The sequence below is a fragment of the Aplysia californica genome, unplaced genomic scaffold (genome assembly GCF_000002075.1).
Source record: "Aplysia californica isolate F4 #8 unplaced genomic scaffold, AplCal3.0 scaffold00006, whole genome shotgun sequence".
Taxonomy (NCBI): domain Eukaryota; kingdom Metazoa; phylum Mollusca; class Gastropoda; order Aplysiida; family Aplysiidae; genus Aplysia; species Aplysia californica.
The window spans coordinates 1,946,243-1,973,260 of NW_004797276.1; the positions used below are offsets into that span (position 1 = coordinate 1,946,243).

Sequence of the window (27,018 nt, forward strand, 5' to 3'; positions counted from 1 at the left end):
TTAGTAATCAATTCTTTTTTTGCTGCCATTTCATACTTATAATTTTTTGTTGGTGGAATTGTACACTTATTCAATCCCACATTTATTCAACAATTGTACTCTTGGAATTACTTGAATCCAGAGCTAGAATCATACTATAGCAAGAGGCACATGTCCATAGCTGCTCATCTCTCCTTTCCAGCGTCCACCTCAGGGTCTTCCTGCTAATTGTCTCCATGAGGAACCGGTTTGAGACACACCTGACCACTCCTCGCAGCAAACTTTTTTTCCTGTACCCCGCACACACTTTTCTTTTATTGTGCTGGGTGTGTGGGAGTCTGTCTCCTCTTAATCATGGGGGCTCTCCTTGCATCTGGCGATCACCATTGGTGGGTCAAGCATGATTTGGCCATTGGGTGCTGCTTTGCCGGCAAGTTCATCAGCACTCTCATTTCCGTGCACCCCGGCATGACCAGGGCAGAACACCCATGTAATCTTTAGGAGGAAGCTATTTGCAATGGAAGCTCTCCAGTCGCTGTAGAGCCACCCACTCCTGATTTTTTCTAGGGTGCTCATAATTGTACTCTGCTAAATGCAATTCTAAGAAATGATTTGATGATCCGGGAAATATTTTTTACAACTTTTTCTTTGAAGCACTTTCGTATTGAATACCTTTTTAGTTATGTAAGCGTGCTTTTTTGTGTGGGAGTAATGTCTCTGCTTCGAAAGTACCGATAGTTTTTTAACAACTTATTGATATATGCCTGTAGAACCAGGTCACATCACAGGTATGTGTCAGCTTACAGCTGATGTGCTACCTGAAAGTGCATTGCAGACACATAACAGCTACATGTACTCAATCTTATATCAGAACAAAATACTTTTTGACATTTTTGGAGCATGATTCATGAGAAAGAATTTTAAAAATTTCAATTTTTAATTTCCCAGCATTTTTATTATTAGTTATTTGTACTGTTTACAGGTTCTGTCTTATTGTGCGGGTGTTTCCTGTCGTGGGTCCAGAGTACTTAGCATTGTTTTATGAAGATGAATTGCTCTGCTGTTTTCCTCTATGCACACTGTTATCAACATATCTGATGCAGAGATTCCTCTTGTTTTTCCTCATATAAAGTGTAATGCTACCTGTAGAAGATAAATGCAGGCAATACACAGTTTCTTGATTCTTGTTTGTGGAGTAAACATCATGAGAGGTCGAAATATGGAGGCCTGCTTGGTTCCCATACTGACGACAGTATTTTTTGCTCTTGCAATCGGACTTTTCTTTGGAGTAGATGAATACATGTGTATATGTGTACATTTACTTTATATTGTACATTACTTGGTGAAATGAAATTTCCATCTTTTGAAGATTGATTTTTGATGCAATGGTTCTGCAAGCGAGTGTGAGAGGCATGTTACATTCCATTTTAAATTGTATTGATAGTTCTAAAACAAAACACGGTAAAAATGTGAGTGCAATGCAACAAGGAGGAACTACTAAAAACAATGTTCTTTTCCGTTCTTCTTCAACATCACTGGACTTGCAGTGAAAGCCATTTTGCAGAGAGTAATGGCAGCCATATCAATGCATCTTTAATTACAATAAGATGCATACAAAGGCAAAGTCTGAAACATTCATACTAATATTATTGCATTAAACTCTAGACTGGTACTGGTTTCAGTTCACAATTTAAATTTTGTTTTCGTTTTTATTGACTTTATTTTTAATACTAGACATAATGCAAATTTCTTACAAAGATTTGGTCAGGATAATGTTTTGTATGAAGTGCTCAAGTCTGAAAGGAGCAAGTTTGTTTCGTGTGTTCAGAGATGATAAAAATTAATCAGTGCTTACGTAAGACTTTTTTTGTTCAAATTATTTCAAAGCACCAACCATGCCTTTGTGAAAATCTGATAAATGCATTTTGAAGTTAAAACTTTCGAGTTCTTAATTGACTGTCCAAGTTGAATCAAGATTCTGTGAAGATAACGCATTTCATACATGATCATTGCTAGTCTGGACTCTTTACCTTAAAGTAGCCAGAGTTGGTGTAGGACACATGGACCATCAAATGGTTTACCAAAAACAAACTGATATTAGTGATATTGCAGAAATTTGAGTCCCATAAAACATTTACTCAAACTAAGACATACTCCATAAATGAAAGTTTCACATTTTATTCTATGATGTGTAACACACATGAAAGGGCAGTCAACAGATCTCCATTTCATATTTCAATTATGAGATGTCACTGGTAAGCGTTTGCTTTGTGTTTAGGCAAGAACTTGAAAGAAGGAGGCACAGAACCAAGCTGCATTTCCCTGTAAAACAAAAACAAATGTCAGTGTGGTTTCCTTGATGGTTTACCATGTTGTTTTTGTTTTACTCGACAGTTAGCACTGGACATATAAGAGTCTCCAGGGCATTCGTAATAATATGAGGTCTTTTATTGAAGCATATGGAAGCAGCTCTTGAACTCCCCGCATAGGAATATCATATCTGCACACTAAAAAGTTTACACCCTACTTAAGATCATAAATGAAACAAACAAACAAGACATTCTATACTGCTACTAAACTGTATTGGTCATACAGGAGGAATAGCACACTTTTTGGCTTATGCTTATGTTTAACTGACACAATCACCGCTGCTGCCATTCGCTGTAAGCATAATAATATATTGTTGTATTATGCTTCATACACGGTCTTTGATTTAACAAATTATTGGTCTGTTGACGGTGACTGTGGGTCCGGAGATCGATTGATTAGACCTATCCGGGCTCAGAGGGTTCGCCCATAGTGTGGGCACAGGTGTTGGACTTCTTGTGGTAGAGGTAGGTCTGGATTTGTGTACGTTGCATTTTCGTTTGGCTTAGGGGATGCGCTTGGCTTCTGCTGCTTTGGCTCCCTTAGTTTGCAGCACCAGGCTGGACGAGCTACGGCCAGTGTTCCAGTGTTTCCCAGGAGTCGTTCGTGATTACTAGTTCTTTTAGTGAGACTTTGAGGCAGTTCTTGAAACGTTTTATTTTTCTGCCCTCTGACTGAGCGCTTGCCATGAAACAGCTCTCCACACATCAGCTGTTTAGGAAACCAGCTGTTCGCCATTCTGACCACGTGGCCAGCCCATCTGGAGGGGTGTGTAGATGCTGGGAATTCTGGCCCGCTCTTATCCCTATCCAAACGCTCTGGGGTCATTTTGTATCCCCAGTGTTGTATTCTCCACATTTTAGAATACTTCTTGTGAAAGATCTCTGTGAAACTTTCAGTTTTTCTCAAAAAAATCATTTTGACAGACTGCTATGTAAAGCGTACGGATCGGATTAACGAGTAAATTTCTTCTTTGGAAAGTGGTTGCACAGAGTTCCCACGTCGTTTGGATACGATAGCAAAACACGACGCACGGATAGAGTTAAACATCCTTGTCTGGGGCTTTGTCCTGTCATCGGATGCGGAAGATTTTACGGAAACAGCTCAGGTGGAGTCGATTGAGCTGCTTGGCTTGTCTGCTGTAGACAGTCCAGGTCTCGCTGGTGTAAAGAAGGATGATAAAAACCACTACCCGGTAGAGCGTTGTGGAGAGGCTGAGTCCTCTGCGCTCCCAGACATTCTTGCGAGCCTCCTAAAGGCGGCGCTGGCCTTAGCAGCTCTGTTGTTAATTTCAGCTTATGAAATTTACAGTACGTGTCCTGCCCAGGTAGATAAAGTTGTCAGCTGCTTGGAATTTCTGTTCCCCTCACCATGATTTTTGGCACATTATTAGGTTGTCCTGTAGCTGGTGTTAACATTTTTTGCTGGATTCGGGTAACACTGTAAAGGGCTAGGCCTACCATAATCCCAACCCTACCCAGCCCTTTCCCTGACCACACCCTTTACCCTTTTTAAAACCTGAATCCAGCACATGCAAATAAAACATGCAGATCTGTAAGTAATGGGGGATTGCCGCTGCGTCTAAAATGCCCCCCCCCCCTTTTTTTTTAAATTATTGACATTTGTGCCTGTACCCGCTTGAAGTCTTCTTCCTCTTTATCGTCTCAAGTGACGCACTTCTGTAGGCTACTTTCCACTTGCACCTCTCTTTCTCAGCCTTTGTTTGAACTTTTCGTTAAACTGAGAGTGATTTATTTATTTTATTGTTTTCTTACAATGTCTTCCTTGGAAGGTTACATTAAGTGTACATGAACATAATAATATTTTAGTTTAGATCTAGTTGTGACAAATTCGTAATTGTTTATGGTTGTTTATGATTGTTTATGAGATAACATCAATTGCTAAACAAGAAAGAAAATTCAAGCTTTTACAGGCAATAATAATTAATATGCATTCATGATGATGATGATGATGATGATGATGATGATAATATATATATATATATATATATATATATATATATATATATATATATATATATAATATATATATATATTATATATATATATATATATATATATATACATACATATACATGTATATATGTACTTACTGAGGTGCAAAAAAACCGCGAATTTTTATGACAACATAATGTTTGGCAAAATGCAACACTAACATAGGTTTCAAGTTATTTGTTGTGTTTATTAACTGAAACTTTGCACACTTCTTGAGTGATATAGCTGACATGAACTGAGGGTCCAGCACATTCATTTGAGCTCACGTTGACCTTGACCTTGGTGAACAAACTTAGTAACGCGTGTGGCCTCCACGTGCAGCGATTACAGTGAAGCATCTTCTGTTCATATAGTTAATCGAACGGTTGATCTGGCCGTTTTGGATGCCACCGAAGATCTGGGTGATGGCTGCAGTCAACTGGGCTGCTGTTCGAGGCCGTGGCTGCATCTGGTTAAGCTGTCTTTGGATCACGTCCCACAAATGTTCAATAGGGTTCAAGTTAAGTGAGCGAGGTGGGTGTGCCCAAAAAATGACATTGTTCTGGGTACCACGTGCGGTATGTGGTCGTGCGTTGTCTTGTTGATACAGGAAGTTAGGATGCCTCTGTAGAAAGGGCACCACATGAGGTGCCAAGACTTGTGCAATGTAGCGCTGAGCCGTGACGCCGTTTTCACGTCCTGGACCAATGTTCTGGAAGATGACAGGTCCCACTCTATGATTCAACGCCATGACTTCCCATACCATCACGCTCTAGCCTCCCCAGAGGTCACGCTCCAGAATGTTGTTGTCGTCGTAGTGAGTCGTGTCTCTACGCCACACACGGATACGGCCATTCGCTGGATGGACTCAGAACCTGCTTTCATCACCGAAGAGAACTCTCCTCCACTGTGCGTTTTGCCAGTTGACATGCGCCTGCGCCCACTGTAGCCATTGTTGGGGATGCCTTTGTGTTAGGACAGCTCCCTGGTAAGGACACCTGCAGTGAAGACCAGCAGTCACTAACCTCCGTGACACAGTCCAGCGGCTAAGTTGGCTTCCAGTCGTTCCCGTGGTTGTTCTGGTAGTCTCTGCAGCCGGCAGAAACTAAACGGATCGCGGCGGTGCCGACGAACGATGACACGATCATTGGCTGGGGTTGTCACCCTTGGTCTTCCGCTTCTTGGTCGATCTGCTGTGGTCGCTGTCGCTTGTAGTCGGTTCCGAAGGTTATAAATGCTTGGGTGGACACCAAAAACCTGGGACACCTGTTCCACCGACTCACCGGACGCCAGTCGTCCGACAGCTCTTTCTCTGTTTTCCTTTGATAACTTTGGCATGTCTGTAGCTCGTCTGTTTCGATATGAATGCAACATTTCGAGACGTGGATTTTATAGGAATACGCCCAGGACTGAGTGAGCATAAACTCACCACTCACAACAAGTTGCAAGTGTGTCCCAGTGGTGAGTGATGACTCGTGAGTTGTGCATTGCTTACGCAGCCAATGACATCTTTGCGACGCTCAAAAATGCCCAATCAAGACGCTCAAGACAAGTGTTGAGTGGTATGAGTTCATATGACACAACTATGAACTCAGCATTGGGCGATTACAACAACATTAAAACATCGTGTTGTTGTTTTTTGCACCTCACTATAAATATATATATTATATATATATATATATATATATATATATATATATATATATATATATATATATATATATATATATATATATATATATATATATATATATATATATATATATATATATATATATACATATGTTCTCTTTAAGAATAGGAATTATGTCCCTCCATTTCTTTTCTTCTTATGTGATCTCAATAAAAAGCTCTCCAGAAAATTCAAGATTTTACAGGTAACGTGCATTCATTTTCTCCTCCGAAATGGGAGTTATACCCCTGTTACGTTTCTTTTTTTTATGTATATGGTCTCAATATTAGCTCTCAGTGTTAGTTCATAATTTGTACATGTAGGCCTACTGATAAAGGAGTCTGTGTTCAGCAGCTCTTCCTTATTTCACCACAGTCTGTGCCCAAGTCTGGTTGTTCTGCCTTCGTTGAAACTGTCTGTGCAAAGTTGAGTGGGCAGATTGTATATTTACATACAACATGTAAAAATTAGCCTGTGGATTCATGTGAGCTCTGAGCTGAGTCTGCGGTGTCCTGTTCTTTCTGTAAACTGTAACTGACCCTGTATGTCAGGGATGAAGACGACGTCCTCTGACTTTGGTTTCTGTTCATGTATCCATCTTTCCTCCTGTGTCTATTTTTCCAAAATTACTGTTTAGTCTTATTGAGGGTTTGGGTGCTCTACATTTTAAAAAAAATATTTTAAAATCAAATTTTAATTCTTAACATTTTTTGTCTTTACCTTTTCTCCTGCATTAGAAATGGACAGTCGTTATTTTCCCCTGATTGTATTACTATAATTATTATCTCCTTTCCTTTGCTCTTTTCATTTCAGTTGCTAATGCCCAGCTCCTAGGTCTGTGGGGATCTGAGGGCCGGGCTTTACTGCAGTTCCTTCATTTCACTTTCACATTTGCTTTGGGCGGAATGCTGACACATTTGTATACAGAGCCATTCCTTGCGGGAAAAGATGTTTCAGATGATTACACTACAGATTCCCAGCTTAAAATTGCTCCTCCAGATTGTCACTTGTTCGGACTCCTTTTGAGAAATCAGTCAGGACAAAGCTTCATATTACGTAGATTTCACTGAAGAAGTGGAAATTGGTTGCATTTTCTCTCGAGCATTTCCTGTGGAAGGGTTACCGAAGACAGTTGCAAAGTTTCTAATTGTAATTGCGAGTGAATGCACACCTGACAATTGTTTCATCAGACCCGAGATCAAAAACAAGCTTCAATGGAAACGTTCATGTTCTTAGCATTGAGATGTCTATAATATGGGTCAAAATGACATGACCCTGTACAAGCATAGTGACATCTTTACTCGTCATTTTTTTAAACTTGGTTTTGTTTGAAACATGTCAAATTGTGATAGTATTTGTATAAATGATTGACAAAACCATAACTGAAAGAACAGTGGTTTATGCTTTTCGTTTTAATGATACTGTAAATAATACAGGGGGTTGGGTCATTTTGACCCGACGTTGTTAAGGTTAAGCGCCGATGGCAAAAAAAATGCATCGAACTTCATAGGAATGACATTGAAAAGTAGATAAATAGTGTGATTTCTTTTTGCTGGCTTTTCATTGTAATTGAAGTAAAATTTTCCAAGGTATAGATCTAGCCATTTTCACATAAACTTTGGGGACAGCCCTCATACATAGGCCTACAAATAAATGTAGGCTTAATTAATACGTCCAACAGTTCAAAATGTCGTAGATCCTCCATGGCGCTGGAGTCTGAAATAGCAAACCTAGGAGCCTGTTCTAATTTCCTCCCAGATTTTATTACAATATTTAAAACTGAGCGTATTAAATCAATACAAATTGTTCTTGGCTCGCGCACTGTGTGTGTGTGTTGTGTGTGTGTGTGTGTGTGTGTGTGTGTGTGTGTGTGTGTGTGTGTGTGTGTGTGTGTGTGTGAGTGAGAGAGAGAGAGAGAGAGAGAGAGAGAGAGAGAGAAAGAGAGAGATGACATAGTCTTTAGGCTTAGAAAGCGCAACAGGATGCTACATTGAAGCAACTTTTAGCCTAAAATGTACTTTCCTTTTTTAGCCAACCTGCCCTAAATTTTCACAACGTAGTTCTATTCGCTAGACTATCCAGATAATGAACATGGAAAGAACTCAATTCTCCAATTCCTCAATTCTTTTTTTATAAGCAAAAAACTTTTTGAAAACACGTAGCGCCAAGGTCACGTGCCTCAACATAACCTGCGACCGCAATAGTAATATTGTGTAGTTTGTGTGTTCGTGGGTGCGTGCACACGTATGTTCTCTCTCTCTCTCTCTCTCTCTCTCTCTCTCTCTCTCTCTCTCTCTCTCTCTCTCTCTCTCTCTCTCTCTCTCTCTCTCTCTCTCTCTCTCTCCCTCTCTCTCTCTCTCCCCCTCTCTCTCTTTGTATGTGTTAAAATATCTGTCCATCTTTATCTCTAATTATCTGCGCGTGTGTGTATATATATAGATCTATATATATATAATTTCTCTCTCTCTCTCTGTCTGTCTGTCTGTCTGTCTGTCTGTCACCCGGGATCATAGATCTAAATCTTGATTTTTTCCCCCTTATTTTTCTTCTTTTTTTTCTCTCTCTCTCTCTCTCTCTCTCTCTCTCTCTCTCTCTCTCTGTGTGTGGGGGGGGGGGGGGGGGGGGGGGGCTCGGGGACCGTTTCAGAACAGTTACAAGACAAGACAGGCTATTGTCATAATATTATTATTGTCATCTCAGGCCATAATATTAAATATACACTTGTAATATTCATTCGGAGTATATTAACAGTACATGCCTATAGCCTACTATTATCTCAATCTCGTTTTTCAAGATGCCTTTTCTAGAAGTTGCGCAATTCAGCAGAAGCGCGGTGTGGAAAAATAACTGGGTAGTAGATCTAGATCTGAGAAAGTCATTGAGGGGTCGCAAATGCACGTCTTCATCTCGCGAATAGCGAACACCCGCACTCCCTCTGCTCGGTGACAGCTGATAATATCACGTGACGCAAAATCACATGATTTTATCTGCCTCTTTCAGCCTTTGTTGTGATCTAGATCTAGTCAAGTTTACGTCTAGTCAAAACCCCTACTACTACCAGAGAGTATATTTTAGTGTCTCTGCTACTACTAGCCTACTTACTGTCTTGCCATCGTGATAAGTCTCGACGGTCGAGTGCTTGTTATCTTCATCTCTGACCTAAGCTGCTACAACGTATCACAGTTTGCTGCACGCATCCCAGTTTTAATGTTGTTAACCTTGAAAAGTTGCTATAAAGGTGTATTTGAAAGTCTCGACCGAAAACGTTGATCTGATTTGATGCGATCAGTATCAGGCCAGGAGACTTGCAGTGTCACTGGCAAACACTACGTCCCCCTCAGACCTCGCAGTGATCCTCCATGTAAGTTCTGATGTAGTAATGTGAACGATTGGTCCAGTGTTGCAGCTTTATTATTATATTTATTGTCAGTGATTAAATTGGGGTACTCGAACGCATATATATGCTAAGGAATGCTAATTTTAATGCCAATTATGTGAGGTGTTCTTAATATTTATTTCTAGATTTTAAAAAAATAAATTTTGTAAGTGTTTTACGGCGCTCGCAACTGCATAAGATCATATTATTATATGAGCGCGCAGGATATATTTAACATTTTCGTTTGGTAGGGCATTTTCTATTCGAAGTGGCTATTTCTCCGAACGTTCGGGAAAATAAACTTGAATTGAACTCTATTTCTCCTAACGGTTTCCGTTCTCGAGATTTTTTTGTTATTTGCGAGATTTAGGCATCATCTTTCTTTCTGCCATTCTGCGAGGACTGAGAAGCATTTTTTGCATCGAATTCAATTTCTAGAGCTAGAGATTTTTAAATGTCTGAATATTCAGATACTTAGTAGTGGTTGGGGCAACTTTCCCGGACTTCATTTGAAAATACCTTCAAAAGGTTCTGCGAGAAAACAAGACTGATCGACCTTGGCAGCTAATAACCTATTTTGCATTTAGTCAACCAGCAAAAATTAAAATCCTTCAAGTGAAAAAGAAAAATCCCTCCCCCACACACAAGCACACACACATACACACACACACACACACACACACACACACACACACACACACACACACACACTCTCAAACACACACACACACACACACACATATAGACACATGCACTCTCCACACACACACACAATACACATTCACACACACACACTCGCACACACACACACACACACACACACACACACATATACACACAAGCACATACACACGCACATGGGCCACTCCATTCGCAATTATTAGATCTGTCAACAATTCTCGAGAACGGAAACCGTTCGGAGAAATAGAATTCAAGTTTATTTTCCCGAACGTTCAGAGAAATAGAGCCAGCCTTTTCAATTTTGCCCTAGTGGTGGCCAAAGTCTAATCTTATCGATTTTAGACCACAAGGAATCTTTAACGTGGGCAACTTGCACACGGGACCTCCGAGATTTTTCGCCCTTATCCGAGAAGGCTAGCGTACATGTAGATCTTTCCTACCAGAAGATCAAGGGCTGTGTGGCTGAAAGACAGCAGTAAGAAGGAGCCAAGGAGAAGCAGTAGAAAGGCTGCAGAAATAGTCAAGAGCACAGAGTAGTGGGCAAAAGAGGTCATGAGGCGGTGGGGGAAGAAAGTGGAGACGAAACCAGACGACAGAACATTGCTAAAGAGCTGGAAAGAAGGTGAAAGGAGACAATTTTAGAGAAGAAAAATTTTCAGTCGCTACCAGGATTCGAACCTTGGACCTTAGAATGAGAGGCAAACACCTTAACCTCTAGCCACGACAGCCTCCTTCAAGATCTCTGAACTCGACTCTTAACAATTAAGATTTAACTGCAATGATTTGTGGTTGTGTTTTTAAATTTCAGTTCTGGAGTCAAAATAGTTACTCATGATCTCATCTATTCAGCGGTATTAATTGTCAGATTCTTGCAAAAACTAAGAAAGCATGATATCCACTTGAGACTAGTCTTAACTTTCTGATTACATCACAAGTGAATGACTTATTTCCTGTAATATCATCTTAAATCTTGTTCATTTATCTTGCTTTTGATGAAAAAAAAACCGTTATCATTATCTTGAATAGAAGTTGAGATATTTGCAATTGAGGGAAGTGGTTTGCCTGGTTTTAGAGGTAAAATTAGCAAGAAAATGGCCACGAAGTCTGTGACTTCCAGAGCGGTGTCCTTGGAAACTACTTTAAACCAAAAGATGATGTTCAGGTGATGACAGATGCAATGATAAGTACAGCAAGCCCTGAATAAAAGAGTGTTACTAAGAGGACATCATGTAATGGGTTGCCTTTCAATTAATAATATAGGCTACATCCCAAATCAGTTAAATTCAAGTTGAAACGTTCTGAATTTGTATGTTCCCTTTTTAATTAATTTTTTTTTAAAACAGAAAGGACTGGTTATATTCTCATCATGGCAATGCACTTCACAACTCTGGTTGCTGTGGTGTGTGCTACAGTCTGTGGAGCCTATTCACAGTCCATTGTGTTTGATGACGCTCCTGGAATGGGGCGCCAGTTTGATGGAATAGGAGGTCTAAGTGGCGGAGGTGTAAGTATTTTTATAGTCTTCAATGCTAGTCTGATAGACCTAATGGTTTTTAAGAGGAGAGGAGAAGTTATTTATGTAGCCTATATCTCAAATCTTCCTAGCTATTAATGTTTTTGTGGAAACACTGGGACAGCAATTTTTAGGAAATGTGTGACTTAGACATGCTCTCAATGGGAGTCAATGATCCTATGCCTGAGTCTATATTCTGTAGTGTAAACAATGTCAAAATCATTTGGCACATAATCTTTTTTATTTACTAGTACTATTTATTGGCTATTGCTGCAATCAGGAAAAGCTGAGAGAATATGGTCATATCATTGCCTTTGAAGTAAGACGGCTTACCCACACAATGTCATTTCTTTTTGATTTGACAAATCATTTGGAAATTATCTATATGCTTAGTCAAAGTCTTATCTGACTTTTGATTAGAAATACTTCTAAAATATTACAAATACAGCCAAACAACCTACTGGTCGTCAGGTTGCTGCGTGATGAAACCGTAAAAGTTTTTTGCTTCTGTAGAATTTACTCCGATGGGGCTAGCCATTCTTATCACAAGGGCAATGATATATATATATATATATATATATATATATATATATATATATATATATATATATATATATATATATATATATATATATATTCAGAGAAAAAAAGTAAAGGACCATTTTTGATAAAATGTATCTTTTAGAAAACTGTGTATCTAAGCTTTATTATATTAGTAAAGTGTCACTCATCTTGTTTTTTGTGAGAATAAGCAACTATTTAACAGTCAAGTGATTTTATTAACCTTTGCATCTTTCTCTTTTTTTTTCTTCTCCTTTTTAGGCTACATCAAAGCTACTTGTCAACTACCCACAAGAACAACGTGACCAGATTCTTGATTATCTGTTCAAGGTATTTTTAAAACTATTGCTACTTCCTGTATTGTCCCCATGGAACAAATTGACATTTTACAACTATTGCTGGAGCAAAATGATAAATAAGAGTCAAATGGTATTCCTATACTGTTACACATGTAAGTCTTTAAGAAAGTAAGTCTCTAAGCCTGTAGGTTTGATAAAACTTGTTGCCAACAAACCAGATTCCATTGTCTAATCTTTTTTTGCCTTTACTTGTGGCATTGAAGCCTTGAGATACACCCACTTGAATCCCCCCTCCCTCCCCCCCATGTCTTTATCTATAATTCTCTACAGAGCTTTTTCTCTTTGAAAAAAAGTCACTGATATAAATGTATATTATATATATATCCATTGTTTTACAAATGATTTAGGTGGTCCAGCATTATTTCCTCCTTTTTATCAGTCTACTGTTCATATAGATGAATATATCAGTTATCGTGCCTACTCAGCATTAAATCAACTTTGTTTCTTCACCTCATCATTCTAATTTGATTAGTTTTCTATCATTTTTAAATCCACCTGTTACTTTGTGCCTCTCCTTGTAGTGTCAGGCAGACGAGAGTCAAAACATTCCTTTAACAGAAGATCTTACACGCTAACTCACCAAAGACCGCTTTGCGTATTGATATTAATTGATATATATATATATATACACCTATATTCTCAGGAGAATATATTGAGAGGTTAGTACTGTTACTGAAATTCTGTTATCAGCCCTGTATTTACTTTGATTGTATCATTTGTGACAAAAAGTACATTATTTTGAACTCTACAGCCAAATTTTGGAGCTTCTCTTCACATTCTTAAAGTAGAAATTGGAGGAGATGTCCAGAGTACTGGTAAGCTCATCATAAATGTTATCTTAGTTGCTTATCATTCAGATATAAAGATGATTTTTTTTTTATTGATGTGGTTGAATTTGTGTTAGATTGGCATGTGTAAAATATATGGTAATACTTACATGTTACATACACTGCTTATTATTTAAGATACAAATGAACCTTCAAACACAGTCTTAAATTCACAGTTACCTATCTTTAGCTGCCTTTCGAATGTACAGTCGAACCTAGTGTGTAAAACAGCCTCCCATTGTCAAAGAAAAAAGTGGCCGTTTAACACAGGTGGCTGTCTTAGGGAGGACTGATCAAAATGATGAAAGACACCGTTTCCTTCTGAGGTCTAAGCCGGGGCTGATCTTAGGCTTAGGACTGCCGTAAGGCTAATTCCAAAGGGCTATTATTGTTTTCTTTTGAAAAAAAAAAAGGGGGGGGGGAGGTGTAAAAAAGGGGGGAGAGGTGTTGTTGTTATTTTTTGGTTTGTTTTTTTGGTTAGCTTCTGTTTTTGTTGCTGATTTTGTGTAAGTTAAAAATAAACGAAAAAAGCCGATGAAGACTGAGTGAAGACCGGACCGGGTGTCATGGTAAAACAAACACTGGATTGCCACCACTCTGAGAACGAGCGACACTTCTGTCGCATGTTCACGTAAACATCCATTGTTACTTTGTTACAGATAAGGTAAACAAAACAGTGATCACATAGGATTTGTGTATGAGTTGTGGGTGGGGCTTCAAGGATATGACGGATCCCACGCTTCGCTCACCAGCATTTGAAAATTTATCGTTACCCATCCATTGGTCAACTTTGGTAAACTTTCATTGGAGGGACTAACAATAACGACAGGTGAATGGATTATCATAACAAAACGGCCTGTGTGCCGTATTATCATCAGAAGGACTGTCAGACTGGTTCCCCATCAGGTCTGGGGTAAGACAAGGGTGTGTTCTTTCTCCGCTTCTCTTCATCGCTTACATGGATAAAATCACGAAAGCAGCAAATGACAACATCACTGAACTGAACAAGCTTCTATTTGCTGATGACCAGAGTATATTAGGTACAGATGAAGAGGAATTACAAAAACACACCCCAAAACTAAATGAGGAATGTAAACACCTAAACATGAAAATCTCCATCTCAAAAACAGAGTCATGTCAGCAGAAACCCAGGGAAACTCAACATTCTTATTGATGGAACACAACTCCAACAAGTAGAGGAATTTAAATATTTGGAAAGGATCTTCACACAAGATGGGCATATAGGGTCTAGGCCTACTGCATCCTTGTGATCCGTCACCCACTGGCTGCGCCAGTGAAGAGACAGACGGCGAGGATGGTTTATGCTCATTGCACCGCTTGCGGTTGTGTCTCCTTGGAGCAAGCAGGATCTTTGCACCAAAGTTATCTTTGTCACTGTAGAGAAATCAAGGCATCGTTCTTACCGCACAAGAAGAAAGGTGCATGAAACTGCTCTTCGCAGCACCAATTTGGTGCAAGCTAAAAATTTGATCCAAGTTTCCGCGAACCTATCTACTACACTAGTAGAGTCTACGGTAACTCAATGAAGAATGGGTATCGAAACTGTTGTCTCCCTCTATTGTGTAGCACGTCCTGGTGCTGCTCGAAGTACTTAAAAATCTTTAAATCTTCTCAGATTGTAGCATAGTGAGTTGTTAGTATTGTTTCACTTTATTGCAGCTTTTATGCGGTTTCATCTAGAAACAGTTGTAAATACATGTATCGATATATGAAGATTACGGGATATCCTGCAGATTCTAGTTGACTTTCTCTAGAAATCTTAAAATAGTAGCTACTAAGCCTATTGCCCATTTACTCACTTTCCAATTATGCACCACCTTGTCTACAACCCATGCAATGCCACTGAGCATATGGACTAAGAAATAGAAACAAGAACTATGATGGCAATTGCAGTGACCTACCAGCTAGCACCCCTGCTCAGTCACAAGAATATCCCAACTGAAGTGAAATCCCTGCTCATAAATAGTATCTTCATACCAACATTAGCATACCAGTGTCAAAAATGGTCTCTAAACAGGGCACAAAAAAAGAAAAATCAATGCATCCGAAATGAGGTGTCTCCTCAAAACCATCAATGTCATCAGAAGAGACCGCATAAGAAACAAAACCATACGTCTACGAACCGGAATACCACCAGTAATACAATTCATAGAGTGTCAAAGAGTCAAATGGTTTGGGCATCTAACCAGAATGCCCCAGAAACAACTAGCATTGTAGAGCTTACTACCAGAGAATCCGGCTTCAAATCAAGAGGAAGACCAAGAGAAAGACCTGGCTGGGTGGGGTTAAAAGGTCCTGGAACCACATAACATATCTATCACAGACACTACACACCTAGCACAGGACCGAAACCTGCACCTCCCTTCGACATCCTAAGGATACCAGAGGAAGGAAAAAGTAAAAAGTAAGTAAGAATGGAATATGACGGCCCATCCACAGCGTCAGGGTCCTCTTAAAATTTATGACAAAGCACTGAGCAATGGGAGACCAAACTGGGCTTTCTAAGGCAGGTAAATTTGGCTGTGGGTTGATAAAATAAGGTGGCCGCGGCCAAGTTGGACAAGTGACCAGTTATTTATGTCGACAAAATGCAAGGGGGGAATTAAAAAGTGGCCATTTGTACAGGTGGCCGTATTATACCGGTGGCCGTCATGGCAGGTTCGACTGTATATATCTAATTCTGTTTTTAACCATGAACACTTATGTCCAAGTGCTTCTGTCTCAAATGTTTGTTTTGTTGAATATTTTTTATTGACACGGAAAAAAATGTTTATTCTTTGAAACAGGGTTTGGCATCTCTCTTTGTCCTATGATTGTTCACTTTCCGTCATCTTATAATCTAGATCAAAATCAGTACAGAGACCATTATCTTTCTGTTATGACAATGATTGTTTTGACACATTTATTTTATGTTGCATTGTCAGATGGCACTGAGGCATCCCATATGCACAACAGCTGGGAGGAAAATTACCAGAGAGGCTATGAATGGTGGCTCATGAAAGAAGCCAAAAAGGTTTGTTTGTTTAGCAATTAAAAGAAGCTCTCAGAATTGTTGTTGCGGCTATGAAAATGAACATGGTAAAGGGTCTATTATTTATTTATGAAAGAGAGTTAGATCTATATATTGTGTTGTTGCAAAGAAAGACTTTGAAATGTGACACATGCAGCTGATTCCACAAACTTTACAAAGCATGCTTTGGTGATGGTTGTTTTTTTGGAGATACAATAGTCATTTCTCCACTCATTGCTTAGGACAGCACGGCTGTGAGTTTGAGTTAATTTTAAATAAAAAGTAGATGAATGTTTACTTTACAGGAGCTGCTTTGATGTATGGCTGCAGGAATAAAAGTATTAAAATCTCTGTTCATGTCAGCTGTGTGCAAATTGAACTGCTATGCTACTATTCTTCATCTCTGGATCATGACAAAGATGCCAAGTGTCGAAAACATTTACATAATTCATAGAGTGGAACTGTTGTACCTAAGTCATGTTTGTAGTGCTTTTTATTTGTTTGCAAGTGTCTGAAAGTTTTGGTTTTGAACATGTTTCATCAATGTTTCAGAGGAATCCCAACATTAAACTCTACGGCTTACCTTGGGGTTTTCCGGGCTGGATTGGACAAGGTACCCGATCCCCATATGTCAATGTCAGTATGACAGCCGACTACATTGTCAGGTGGATCAATGGTGCTAAAGTGTACCATAATTTAACCATTGACTACGTCGGGGTGAGTTACTTTGATTATATTAAGTTTTGAGTATGCTGTATTGGTTAATATACCTTGTGAACAAGTTAACGAGAGTTACACCAGTTTCAAACAGCTACGAGAAGTAGGTAATCTTAGTTTAATTAAACATTTATTACAAAAAGTGAAATATGTAGTTGTGTAACATTTTATCAAAGTGATTCACTCTTGTACAGATGCTCTATTTGTATTGTATTTGTCACTATGTCTATGGAAACATAGATTTCGTGCATTAAATGCTTGAAAAGAATGTATCTTAGTTAGATGATTTTTTTATCTGCCCAGCCCTTCTCCCCCTCCGTAAATGGTCAAGCTTTGAATGTATGACATGGTGTTGGTGTAAGCGCACCTGAAGAATAGGACATTTAGTGTGAACGCACCTTTATAGTAGTTATTGTGACATAGGCCTAAAGGACATATCACGTGACTGACACCTCATGTGATTTCGTGCAAGCCGCGGGTAATCTAAGTGTCACTCACTCACTCACTGAAGCTGAAACGAGTAACATCGGCTAACCAAGAACTACCAGAAGACCAGTGGTGGGGCCCCACCAACTTCAATTACCATCTAAATCTACTACTGCAAGACTCAAGTAAGTCGTAACATAACAATATCTTTGGATTTTATGGCTGTTATTTGATGCCAGTGCTTGATTTCTGCTCTAAAGTGTTCTAACATTTGAGGGCTCAATTGTATAATGGTTTTGATGTTTTTTTTTCCATTCCAGATCTGGAACGAACGGCCATATGATATCAGTTACATAAAGGTAAAGGATTAATTTTTTATCCTTGATAATTACTGTTCAATTGTCAGTTTTATTCATATAAGCTGAAGTAAGTGATTTCCATCTTTTGATGTTGTTTTTTTTTAAAATTAATGAAAATGTAATAGTATTTTAATTTTTAGCTGGAACATATGAAGCAGTGCTCTGTGTTTTTATTTGTTGTAATACTTTCTACAGGCACTGCGTGCGACCTTGGATGCACGAGGATTCCAAAACACGCTTGTTATTGCTGCTGATGAAAAATGGGAGATTGCAACTGATATTCAGGCAGATCCTGCACTGGCCAAAATAGTTCATGCTATTGGGTATGTAGAATGCAAATAGGCATTACACTTGTCCTCTTTGGAAGAGGCATGGAAATTAAATGAAAATCAAAGGTGTCTTTCTGTCACTCATCATTCACTGAATTTATATTTACTTAAAATCTGTTGGTGTTTTGTCAAACTATCTTGCCTACTCCATTTTTTCATTACTTTGCATTGTTTTATATTACAGAGGCACTTGTGATCCTCCATGCTGCTTGTAAGTAATATGAGTGGGATGCTTGTTAAAAGAATTTAACATATAAATTCAAAGTCATCAATGTCACTGTAAAAATGCTGCGTGGTTTCTTGACAGGTGTCACTACCCAGGCACTCTTTCTGACCCTGACGCTGTAAGCACAGGGAAACAATTGTGGGCCTCGGAAGATTATAGCACTTTCAATGATGACGTTGGTGGAGGATGCTGGGCACGGGTAACTGTTTTGTTCATCGTAGCTTAGATGTTTTCACTGTTCGACCTCGTCTTGTATTTTATTTTATGTGTTGCTGTTTTCTTGGTGACCTTGGAAAAGAGCATGATTCTTTAAATTGCAGGTTCTGGCACTTTGTTGTATTTGGAGGTTTGCTGACGGGCTGGTAGTAGGTTCATAATGAATGAGTCATGAGTAAAATTTTAAAAAAACTCAAGTCAGTTAGATATTAGGTTTGCTTTTTAAAGTGTAAATAGATTACAATGGAAAATAGATGAAAAATATATTTTTACTTGGTGAGGATGGAAATGGATGGAAATCAGGGGAGGGGAGTGGGCAAACAGATGGCACCATCTATATAATACACTATATGCACTGACTTGCACTGAACAAGTGGACTCAGATGTGAGCATTGATTGTTTCACATGTCTCATGCTTTCATAGGATCAATGCAAATGTCTAGCCCCCACCGGAAAGAAGTAAATAAAAGCAGTATAAAGACATACTGAATGTCTTCAACCCAGCGTAACAATGGCAAACAGGTTACATCAGATTTATTTTTTTTGTATTTGTAAGTCACCTCATGTTTGTTACCAAAATGTGGCGGTCTCTAATATTCTTTACCCTTGATTTTTGTTTCTATCAACTAGACAATAATATTCTTGTGTAAGTCAGGGATTTTCCATGCAGCTATGATATATATATATATATATATAAATATGTATGACTTGTAATCTCCTTTTACTTCTTCCTTTGTGAAGTCAGAGTTGTTTAGTCCTTTTTTTTTTTAAACTTGAAAGTCAAGTTAGTTTGCATGCACAGTCATTGAAAGGGGGTAGGGCAGATTTGTTCACCCTTTATTTTTGTTTCTGTCAACTGGACAAATATTTTTGGTTAAAGTCAAGGATTTGTCTTGCAGCTATGATAAATAATAATAAGTGCTCGGTGGCCCTTACAAAACACACACACACACGCACGCACGCATGCACGCACGCACACACACACACACACACACATACACACACACACACACACACAAAGGCTCTAAAGCTCAGTGCCACTACGATATGCATAAATTTTTTTTTAATGTCTTGTAATGTCATTTGACTTTTTTTCTTGTGCAGATAGAGTTGTTTAATCCTTTTCTTTTGAAACTTGAAAGTCAAGTTTCTTTGTATACATTTGTTTGTTGATAACCTTACTAACTGTTCTATCACAACTTACTTTTTTTCTCCACTTGATAAACTATTTTTACTGCATTTGTCTAAGTGATATGTATCATTACTTCTTGCTCTTCAGCTCAATTGTAAGTGTTCCTGTCATTGTCATTGAGTCTTAGGTACAAGTAGTTACAGTAACCATCAGTTTCCCTCTACAGGTGATAGATAACAGAATAAGACTTTGGACCTGTGTCCTTACATTCCTAGTTGCCACACACACAAAAAATTGTCAGTTATGCTCCTTCATGTCAAATGATTACATTGTAAAGTGGCTTTCTTCTTGCACTGCATATTTTGGAGTGAGATATATACTGAATAAGCTGTTTGTCAATCATATTTTTAAAATTATAGGAAAATATGGATTTGTTACAAAAAGTTCCACATTTTTTAGTTGTGAATGCAGCCTGTATTACATATGTGTTGTTGTAGAGGAAAAGTAGGACAAAGTTCGTTTGATGAAATATACTGCCAGATATAAAATTCGATATCCATTATCAGTCACCGGAAAAAGAAAGATAAAGAATACTGATATGATTTTTACCTTGTAGGCTTAAGTACCCCTAGACGATATCAAACTATTCTTGGTATCTGTAATAGACGTCTTTAATATATGTTTTCAACCTTGAGAGGTTGTTATTGATCCAGAAAACCTTGAAAATTAAAAAAATGGATGGAATGGCAAACATCCACCCCTAGCTGTCGAGGGGATGAATTTTATGGGACCTATACTTTTTCTGCATCTCTTCATCCTCATTTTATATCTATTGTTTTAGTTTTTTTACATTTTAGACTTTCAAAATTAGTGGCCTTCAATATATGTTAATATTCATGATAAGTTTCACCCCACCCCACAAAACCAACAAAATTAATATATCCAGCAAAAACCTTCTGGTTTTCCCAATGCCCTTTCATCTGCATGAAAACAATATTCTGATTTCGATTTCCTTAAAGTTGCCTTTATGGCTTTTGACAATTGTAAGGTAGAAGTCAAAGGTAGAACACTTCTTTAGAAAAAAAGAAAGTATGTTTTTATCAACTATTTGCAGAACATGATGCAGAAAAGTCAACGATGAAGATGCTGCATTGATGATGGTTTTACAGATCTATTTACGTCTGTACCTTTCCTCTTATACCCTGTGCAGACCTGTCATCTGTTTCATGTTTACTCTCTTCATTATCCATTTCCTTGTGCCCTCACCATTTTTTGTAGACTGAAGCTTCATTCTGTTAGCGTTGTGTATTTAGTTGATTTCCTGAGTTTTTAAAATAACACCGTGATTTTTGTTCCTCAGATTCTGAATCAGAATTACGTCAATGGCTTGATGACAGCGTAAGTAGTTTCTTATTCCTCATATCATTGCTTCAGCGCTGGGTCAAAATGGTAAAAATGGACAAAATAACTTCACTTCTGTTACTGATCCAGTTTTCGTCGTTGTTATTGTTATTGTTGTTTTTTATTTAGAACTTGCAGAAATTGAAGGGTTTTTTAAAGAGAGGTGAAAGTTGTCTTGCTTTTATTCTCTTATGTAAGAAAAAGGTCAGAATTTTGTTTAATCATTCGCTACATATTATTTTCGGCTTGCGGACGAATTTTTTGGGGGGGAGGGCGAATGAGATGATGACTTGTGGGCAGTTAAAAGGTCTTTGGGGCCACAAATTCAAATAAATATCAACGTATTATATACCAATATTTTCAGTATGGTTTGTAGAATACATCTGTAATGTTTATGTATTTTTCAACTTTGGTTCCTGTAAGAGGCAATTATGCAACACAATTTTGATTGGATGCGGATAAAATTTGAAAATAAAAAATTAATAATCTTTGGTGAAACTCAAAAAATATGTTTGCACCTAGTCAAATGATACATCAAAATAACCATAAATGTTTATAGAACAGGAATATATTGAAAAGTTTGCAGTTATTTACATATATTCCATAATATTTGTACATTTGGATCATAACATCTGAATTGAAAAAAAAATAAAAAATTTATAATCTTGAAAAACGATCACAAACAGAAAAAAACCCACTCGTATCTTATATGGAATTATTCAGAATTGCATTTGGAATAAACCTATACATGTCTTGAGTGGCACTTTTTGTGTAATTTTATCAAAAAGTAGTGATTTTGAGGAGAAAAAAATATTTTGACAATTTAGATTCAGGCCTAGATCTAGCACTCAAAAATATTAATTTCTCAATAACAGTGCATTGGCAATATGAGTCCAATCGTATCAATATTATAAAAAAGAGTCCTACATTTATTTAATGGGCAAAATAATGATAGATTTTGTTGTGTACAATTACTAAAACTGGTGTCCGGGCTATAATTTTCTCATCGCGATAAAACAAAGTCGAATAAACTACGAAATCGTGTTTCAAAACTGAATCTAAACTTCCTATTTTCAGTGGAAATGCTTGACCCGGAAGTCAACATTATATTATGACCTTTATTTTAACATGGATATGTGGATTGGAATAGAATCTAAGCTAGAATTGAAGATCGGTTCTCGAGCCGCCGGGGGCGGCTTAGCGTACTTACGGCACTTTAGCCGAGCCCCCCCCCACGGCTTGGCGTAGCGAATGAGTTAAGGAAGAAATCTCGGCAAATTATTATTTAAACCTTAGGACTTTAAGAGTTATTGTGAAATGCTGTTTTAGTTAAAGAAAGCAAACCTCAATGATTTTCTCTGTCAATAAATAATAATTATGTGAACTGGAAGCAACTGAAAGTGTAATTTTATTCTGTTTCTTAAGGCAGTCATGTCTCTGTATATTTATCATGTACTCTTTCTTCTTGCTTGGTTTTTATATCTTGTGATTTGACATCATGTCCAATATCAGAACACTCAGAGCAATTTCATAAAATATTTCATCTTTGGACAGCACCATTTCTTGGAACCTGATAGCCAGCTACTACGACAACTTGCCATTCTATGGGGATGGTTTGATGACAGCTGTTGAACCATGGTCAGGCAACTATGTCGTGGAGACACCCATCTGGGTTTCAGGTAAAAGAAACCATTGGACAGTATCTGAATGGTCAATAAGATTTTTTAGATAAATTCTGGAGCTGTGTTGATTTAGATATAGATGCAATTATTATTGTTTCCTTACATTTTATATTGCTAACTTCTTGGCAGCTTTTTTTTTCTATTTCACTTACATGGAATGGGTTACCTTTTCCCTTTTCTTCAGATCAATGATAAAGAATCTTTGGGTTTGTAATCTACCTTGACATAGATGTAAAAATCAATAAATTTCACAGTATCTATTTTTATCTATTTGGAATTTACATCCAGCTCATAAATTATTAGATTTTCATCTTGTGTTTTGTTCTATGCTTTCAAGACATGTTTTCATTTTCTTGACACTTATACTCTGTGACATTTATAGATAGATTTCTGTTTTGCTTTTTTGGCCAAGCTACTGTTGATTACCATGAATAGTCATTCTATAAAATGAAAAATATGGAAAGTTTTCTCTGCCTGTACCTTTATTTTCCTTTAGTGAGGAACTACTATCTTTGTTTATAAATGTCATTTTGCTATAATGTTCAATTGAACACAAAGTGTTTCTATTTGATTGACACCAGAATCTTTAGAGATGATTTTTTTCCCTGTATGCAGCACATACAACCCAGTTTGCTTTTATTGGCTGGAACTATCTCAAGCATGACTCCGGAGTTGGGAAACTGCCAAAGGGAGGCTCTTATGTGGGTCTTGTCAATCCAACATGGACAGAACTTACCATTGTCATTGAAACTATGGTAAATAACCTAGCTCATGTGAATTATATAGTTAGTTTCTTTATGCAGAGCATAAGAGTGCTTTTATGTGTAAGCTTTGTCTTTGTTCTGGAGGTTTAAGATTTTCATAAAAATGGGAATCTGTTTGCAAATAAAAGTTATTCATTTGTCCTGGATGTCAATGAAAATAGCACTGGTCTTGGAAAATCTTAAACTTTTTTTCCATACATGTGTAAGTTTCAGTGGATTTCTGAACATTGAAACTTCTTTCCAGTAGAATTATGATGTATTACAAAGTAAATTGGAAAAATGTCTAGAGACTTATTGTTCTAGTTCCCTATTATGTAATAGCAGTTCAGTGTTTTTTCCCCAGAAGTCTCAGTCTCAGAATCTGTTTCTCTGTTGTTTCAATGTATTCCTTTATTTAGCATTTTCCTGTTAAATTTTTGCCTTATTTTTCACTTTCTGACTTTAACATTGCATTATGTCTTTTTTGGTGATGATTGTTCTGGTTATTTAAGAAAAAACATAACTATTTCCACTTTGTGTCTTTTACTTTTTCTTCCGTGAAAATCGTCTTCACTTAATTTGTATTTCAAATTTCCGGAAACTGAATTCATTGGCAACAATGTTAAAAGTAAAAATATTGATTTTTAGCAACTTGTAAACATAAAAATCATTGTAATAATCATTGTAATAATTTTAGTAATAATAATATTTGAGGTGTGCTGAGTTGCTTCTCGGATTTCAGCCTATGGCAATTGATCCATCAACTTAAAAGGTGAAGTTTGTACAGTTTGTAAGTATGAATACTAAAAGACATGGCAGACTTGAAAAAAATGGCGTCAATTGAAAATGTATTAATCTGACCCCAGTGTCGATTTTCGGCCGAAATATCCATTCTTGGATTGCGAGAAGTAACTCATTTTACCAGCACGCCCCACGTATTCATCGTAACACAATGATAATAATAAATTTACGTATAAAAATGATGTTTATATGAGTCGTAGTAGCAATGATATTGGTCATTCTTAAACTACGTCTGTATTATGAAGCACCATGATATGTTGGTGGGTTGTTTTTTAACTCATTTTTGTTAAAGAATATATCAAGGGTAATTTTACAACTTTCTAAAGTTTTGCTGCTTGTTTGTCTTTGACAGACCCATAATCATTCACTGTGTGTTCGACCACCACTGCCAGCCTACAACGTTGAACCCCAGGTTGTTACTGTTTCATTGGCAGGAAAATTCGTAAGTGTTTTTTAGAATAAGACTTAGTATAAGTTGTGCTCACCTTTGAAAGTATGTTAGAAAAACCAACTATTATTATTTGTTTACTTGGTATATGAATAATAAACAGAACGTGGTGCCTTTTAATCTACTTATATATTGTTGCGATCATGATAAGGTCAAATAACTACAAAACTTTCGATTTTGCTTTTTTCACAAAACTTCTTCTACGAAGCCTATTTCATGCTGGTTAAAAATTTGTATTCAAATAAGCAACCAAAAGTGGACTTTGTGAATTGTATAACAACTCTAATCCGTCCTTTTGATAAATCAAGATTTTCTTTCTCCTGAAAAATTTACCTGATGTCACTTATCTTACCTTATCACAATGGTGACAATATGTTGAATAAAGCAAGTACATGCTTTTGTAAATAGAAGTATGTAAAACTATTCTTAATTCAGTATTAGTTTCGTTTTCTTTAGGTACCTTCCTTAGTGGAAGCAGCAATGTTCTGAAATTTGAAAGTTCTTGATAAGCCCATATGCAGTACAGATATGTGCCATGCCGTTTTTCATTCATTACAACGGTACATTTCTTGTCAGTAATGCAATGGTTCTTATTTCCCCCACAGTCGAGCATCACCGAAATGAATGTTTGGTACAGCAAACTCGGATTTGATGGTGCCAAGGACATTTTGTTTGAGAAAAAAGACCCAATTAAAGTAAGCATTTAGTTCTTTGGAATATATGAGTATAATAAATGACAGAAGACGTTAATGGAGCAGTCATTGTAGATTTGTTGGAATTCTTTTCAGTGAGAAAGTGGCATTGTTGGATATTGTTCCAAAGTGCATGCATTTCGTGCACATTTTTTGGATAACTTATACATTTTCTTGCCATGTTTCAAAATTCCATCATATTTCTCCTTTTTTGCTTTTAAGCTTATGTACATTTACTTGAGAAAGCTTGCCAATACCTTCATAATGAAACTGAGTGTTGTTATATGAGGTGATTCATCGGTACAGAATTTGATGTTTTTGTCAAGAAGACTGTACACTTGTCTGACTGGTCAGGTCTACGTGATTGGGTCTGGTCAGGAGAGGAAACTGATCAGTGCCAACATTATATCTATCAAAATAGCCCGAAGTTCAGTAAAAATAACTTTTACTTCTGATGCTGTATATGCCTCTTTTTTATATAACCATTAGACATTCATCTTCTCCTCAATACTTTGTATACCTTACTGCACAATGCCAAGTAATAGAAACAGAAGGCTTTTATGTTTTGCATCATGCTCCTTCCTCTGAAGAAATAAATATTAAAGTGTTTGAAGAGTCCCGTTCATATAATTTTATTATTTAGGACTAAAGGAACCATTCCCAACCATCCTGTGCTCAAAATTTGTATGTAGAGTATTTCAAGTGAGTGACACTGGGTAGAGGGAGAGAACCTCATGCTACTTAAGCATAAAGAGACAACTTATTTATTGTCAGCATGTCAAACTGGCCACAGTTTAGAAAAACTTTGCCTGAATGGGCATTACCACCAAACAAAGTCTACAAATCCTGAGGTGTGCCCACTTCATGACTTTAATTGTGGAGATAATTTGGGAGTTGATATGACTTCATTATTAGTAAAAATTGGCAAGACATTTTGCCTCTGAGCTTTAGTAAAGTACGCTTATTATTTTTATAATTGCTCTGTATCCGACCTGCCTCATTACAAGACACCCAAGTTTCACAAGACAAGTCTAACCTAACAATGGATACCTTGTATTTATCATCATTGTCATATTTTTTATTTTCAGTTTGTCAATGGCAAGGCACAACTGAGCCTGGGCTTGGATGAGGTCATCACGCTCACGACTATGACGACTGGTCAGAAGGGTGTTTATCCTGAGCCACCTCCTTCTCAGCCCTTCCCCCTCCCTTACACAGAGGACTTTGAAAGTAAGGATCATTTGTTCATTTTTCCTTGTGTCGCTGCTTCCACAGAAATGGTTAGAATTTTTTATGGGGCTATACTCAGCTCCCAGCTGTGGTTTGGTTGTTCTTGTGGGTGGCTGTTGTTTTTATCCAATTACTAACACTTGTCTGACAGGCAGTATGGTTCCATCACTTCCTTATCCAAATTTAGATCTTTGTCCACATTGACAACGGATTGAAGATGATATCCCTCTCTCTCTCTCTCTCTCTCTCTCTCTCC

General features: G+C 37.5%; 1 protein-coding gene across 2 annotated transcripts in view; it reads left to right on the plus strand.

The window, feature by feature from the left end:
• Nucleotides 1-8,955: 8,955 nt before the first annotated feature.
• The window catches only part of LOC101856769 (galactocerebrosidase), a 30,742-nt gene continuing 12,679 nt past the window's right edge, over nucleotides 8,956-27,018 (plus strand). The window contains exons 1-15 of one of the 2 annotated variants that reach the window (XM_005089446.3): nucleotides 8,956-9,373; nucleotides 11,413-11,573; nucleotides 12,405-12,473; nucleotides 13,254-13,317; nucleotides 16,275-16,363; nucleotides 16,913-17,077; nucleotides 17,824-17,862; nucleotides 18,058-18,185; nucleotides 18,499-18,616; nucleotides 21,126-21,163; nucleotides 22,721-22,845; nucleotides 23,464-23,603; nucleotides 24,745-24,834; nucleotides 25,446-25,535; nucleotides 26,621-26,762. In XM_005089446.3, coding sequence (XP_005089503.1) covers nucleotides 11,436-11,573; nucleotides 12,405-12,473; nucleotides 13,254-13,317; nucleotides 16,275-16,363; nucleotides 16,913-17,077; nucleotides 17,824-17,862; nucleotides 18,058-18,185; nucleotides 18,499-18,616; nucleotides 21,126-21,163; nucleotides 22,721-22,845; nucleotides 23,464-23,603; nucleotides 24,745-24,834; nucleotides 25,446-25,535; nucleotides 26,621-26,762 — 1,435 coding nt within the window. In that variant the 5' untranslated portion in view covers nucleotides 8,956-9,373; nucleotides 11,413-11,435. The remainder of the gene's footprint in view (nucleotides 9,374-11,412; nucleotides 11,574-12,404; nucleotides 12,474-13,253; nucleotides 13,318-16,274; nucleotides 16,364-16,912; nucleotides 17,078-17,823; nucleotides 17,863-18,057; nucleotides 18,186-18,498; nucleotides 18,617-21,125; nucleotides 21,164-22,720; nucleotides 22,846-23,463; nucleotides 23,604-24,744; nucleotides 24,835-25,445; nucleotides 25,536-26,620; nucleotides 26,763-27,018) is intronic. The other variant, XM_005089447.3, reaches the window with a different exon arrangement.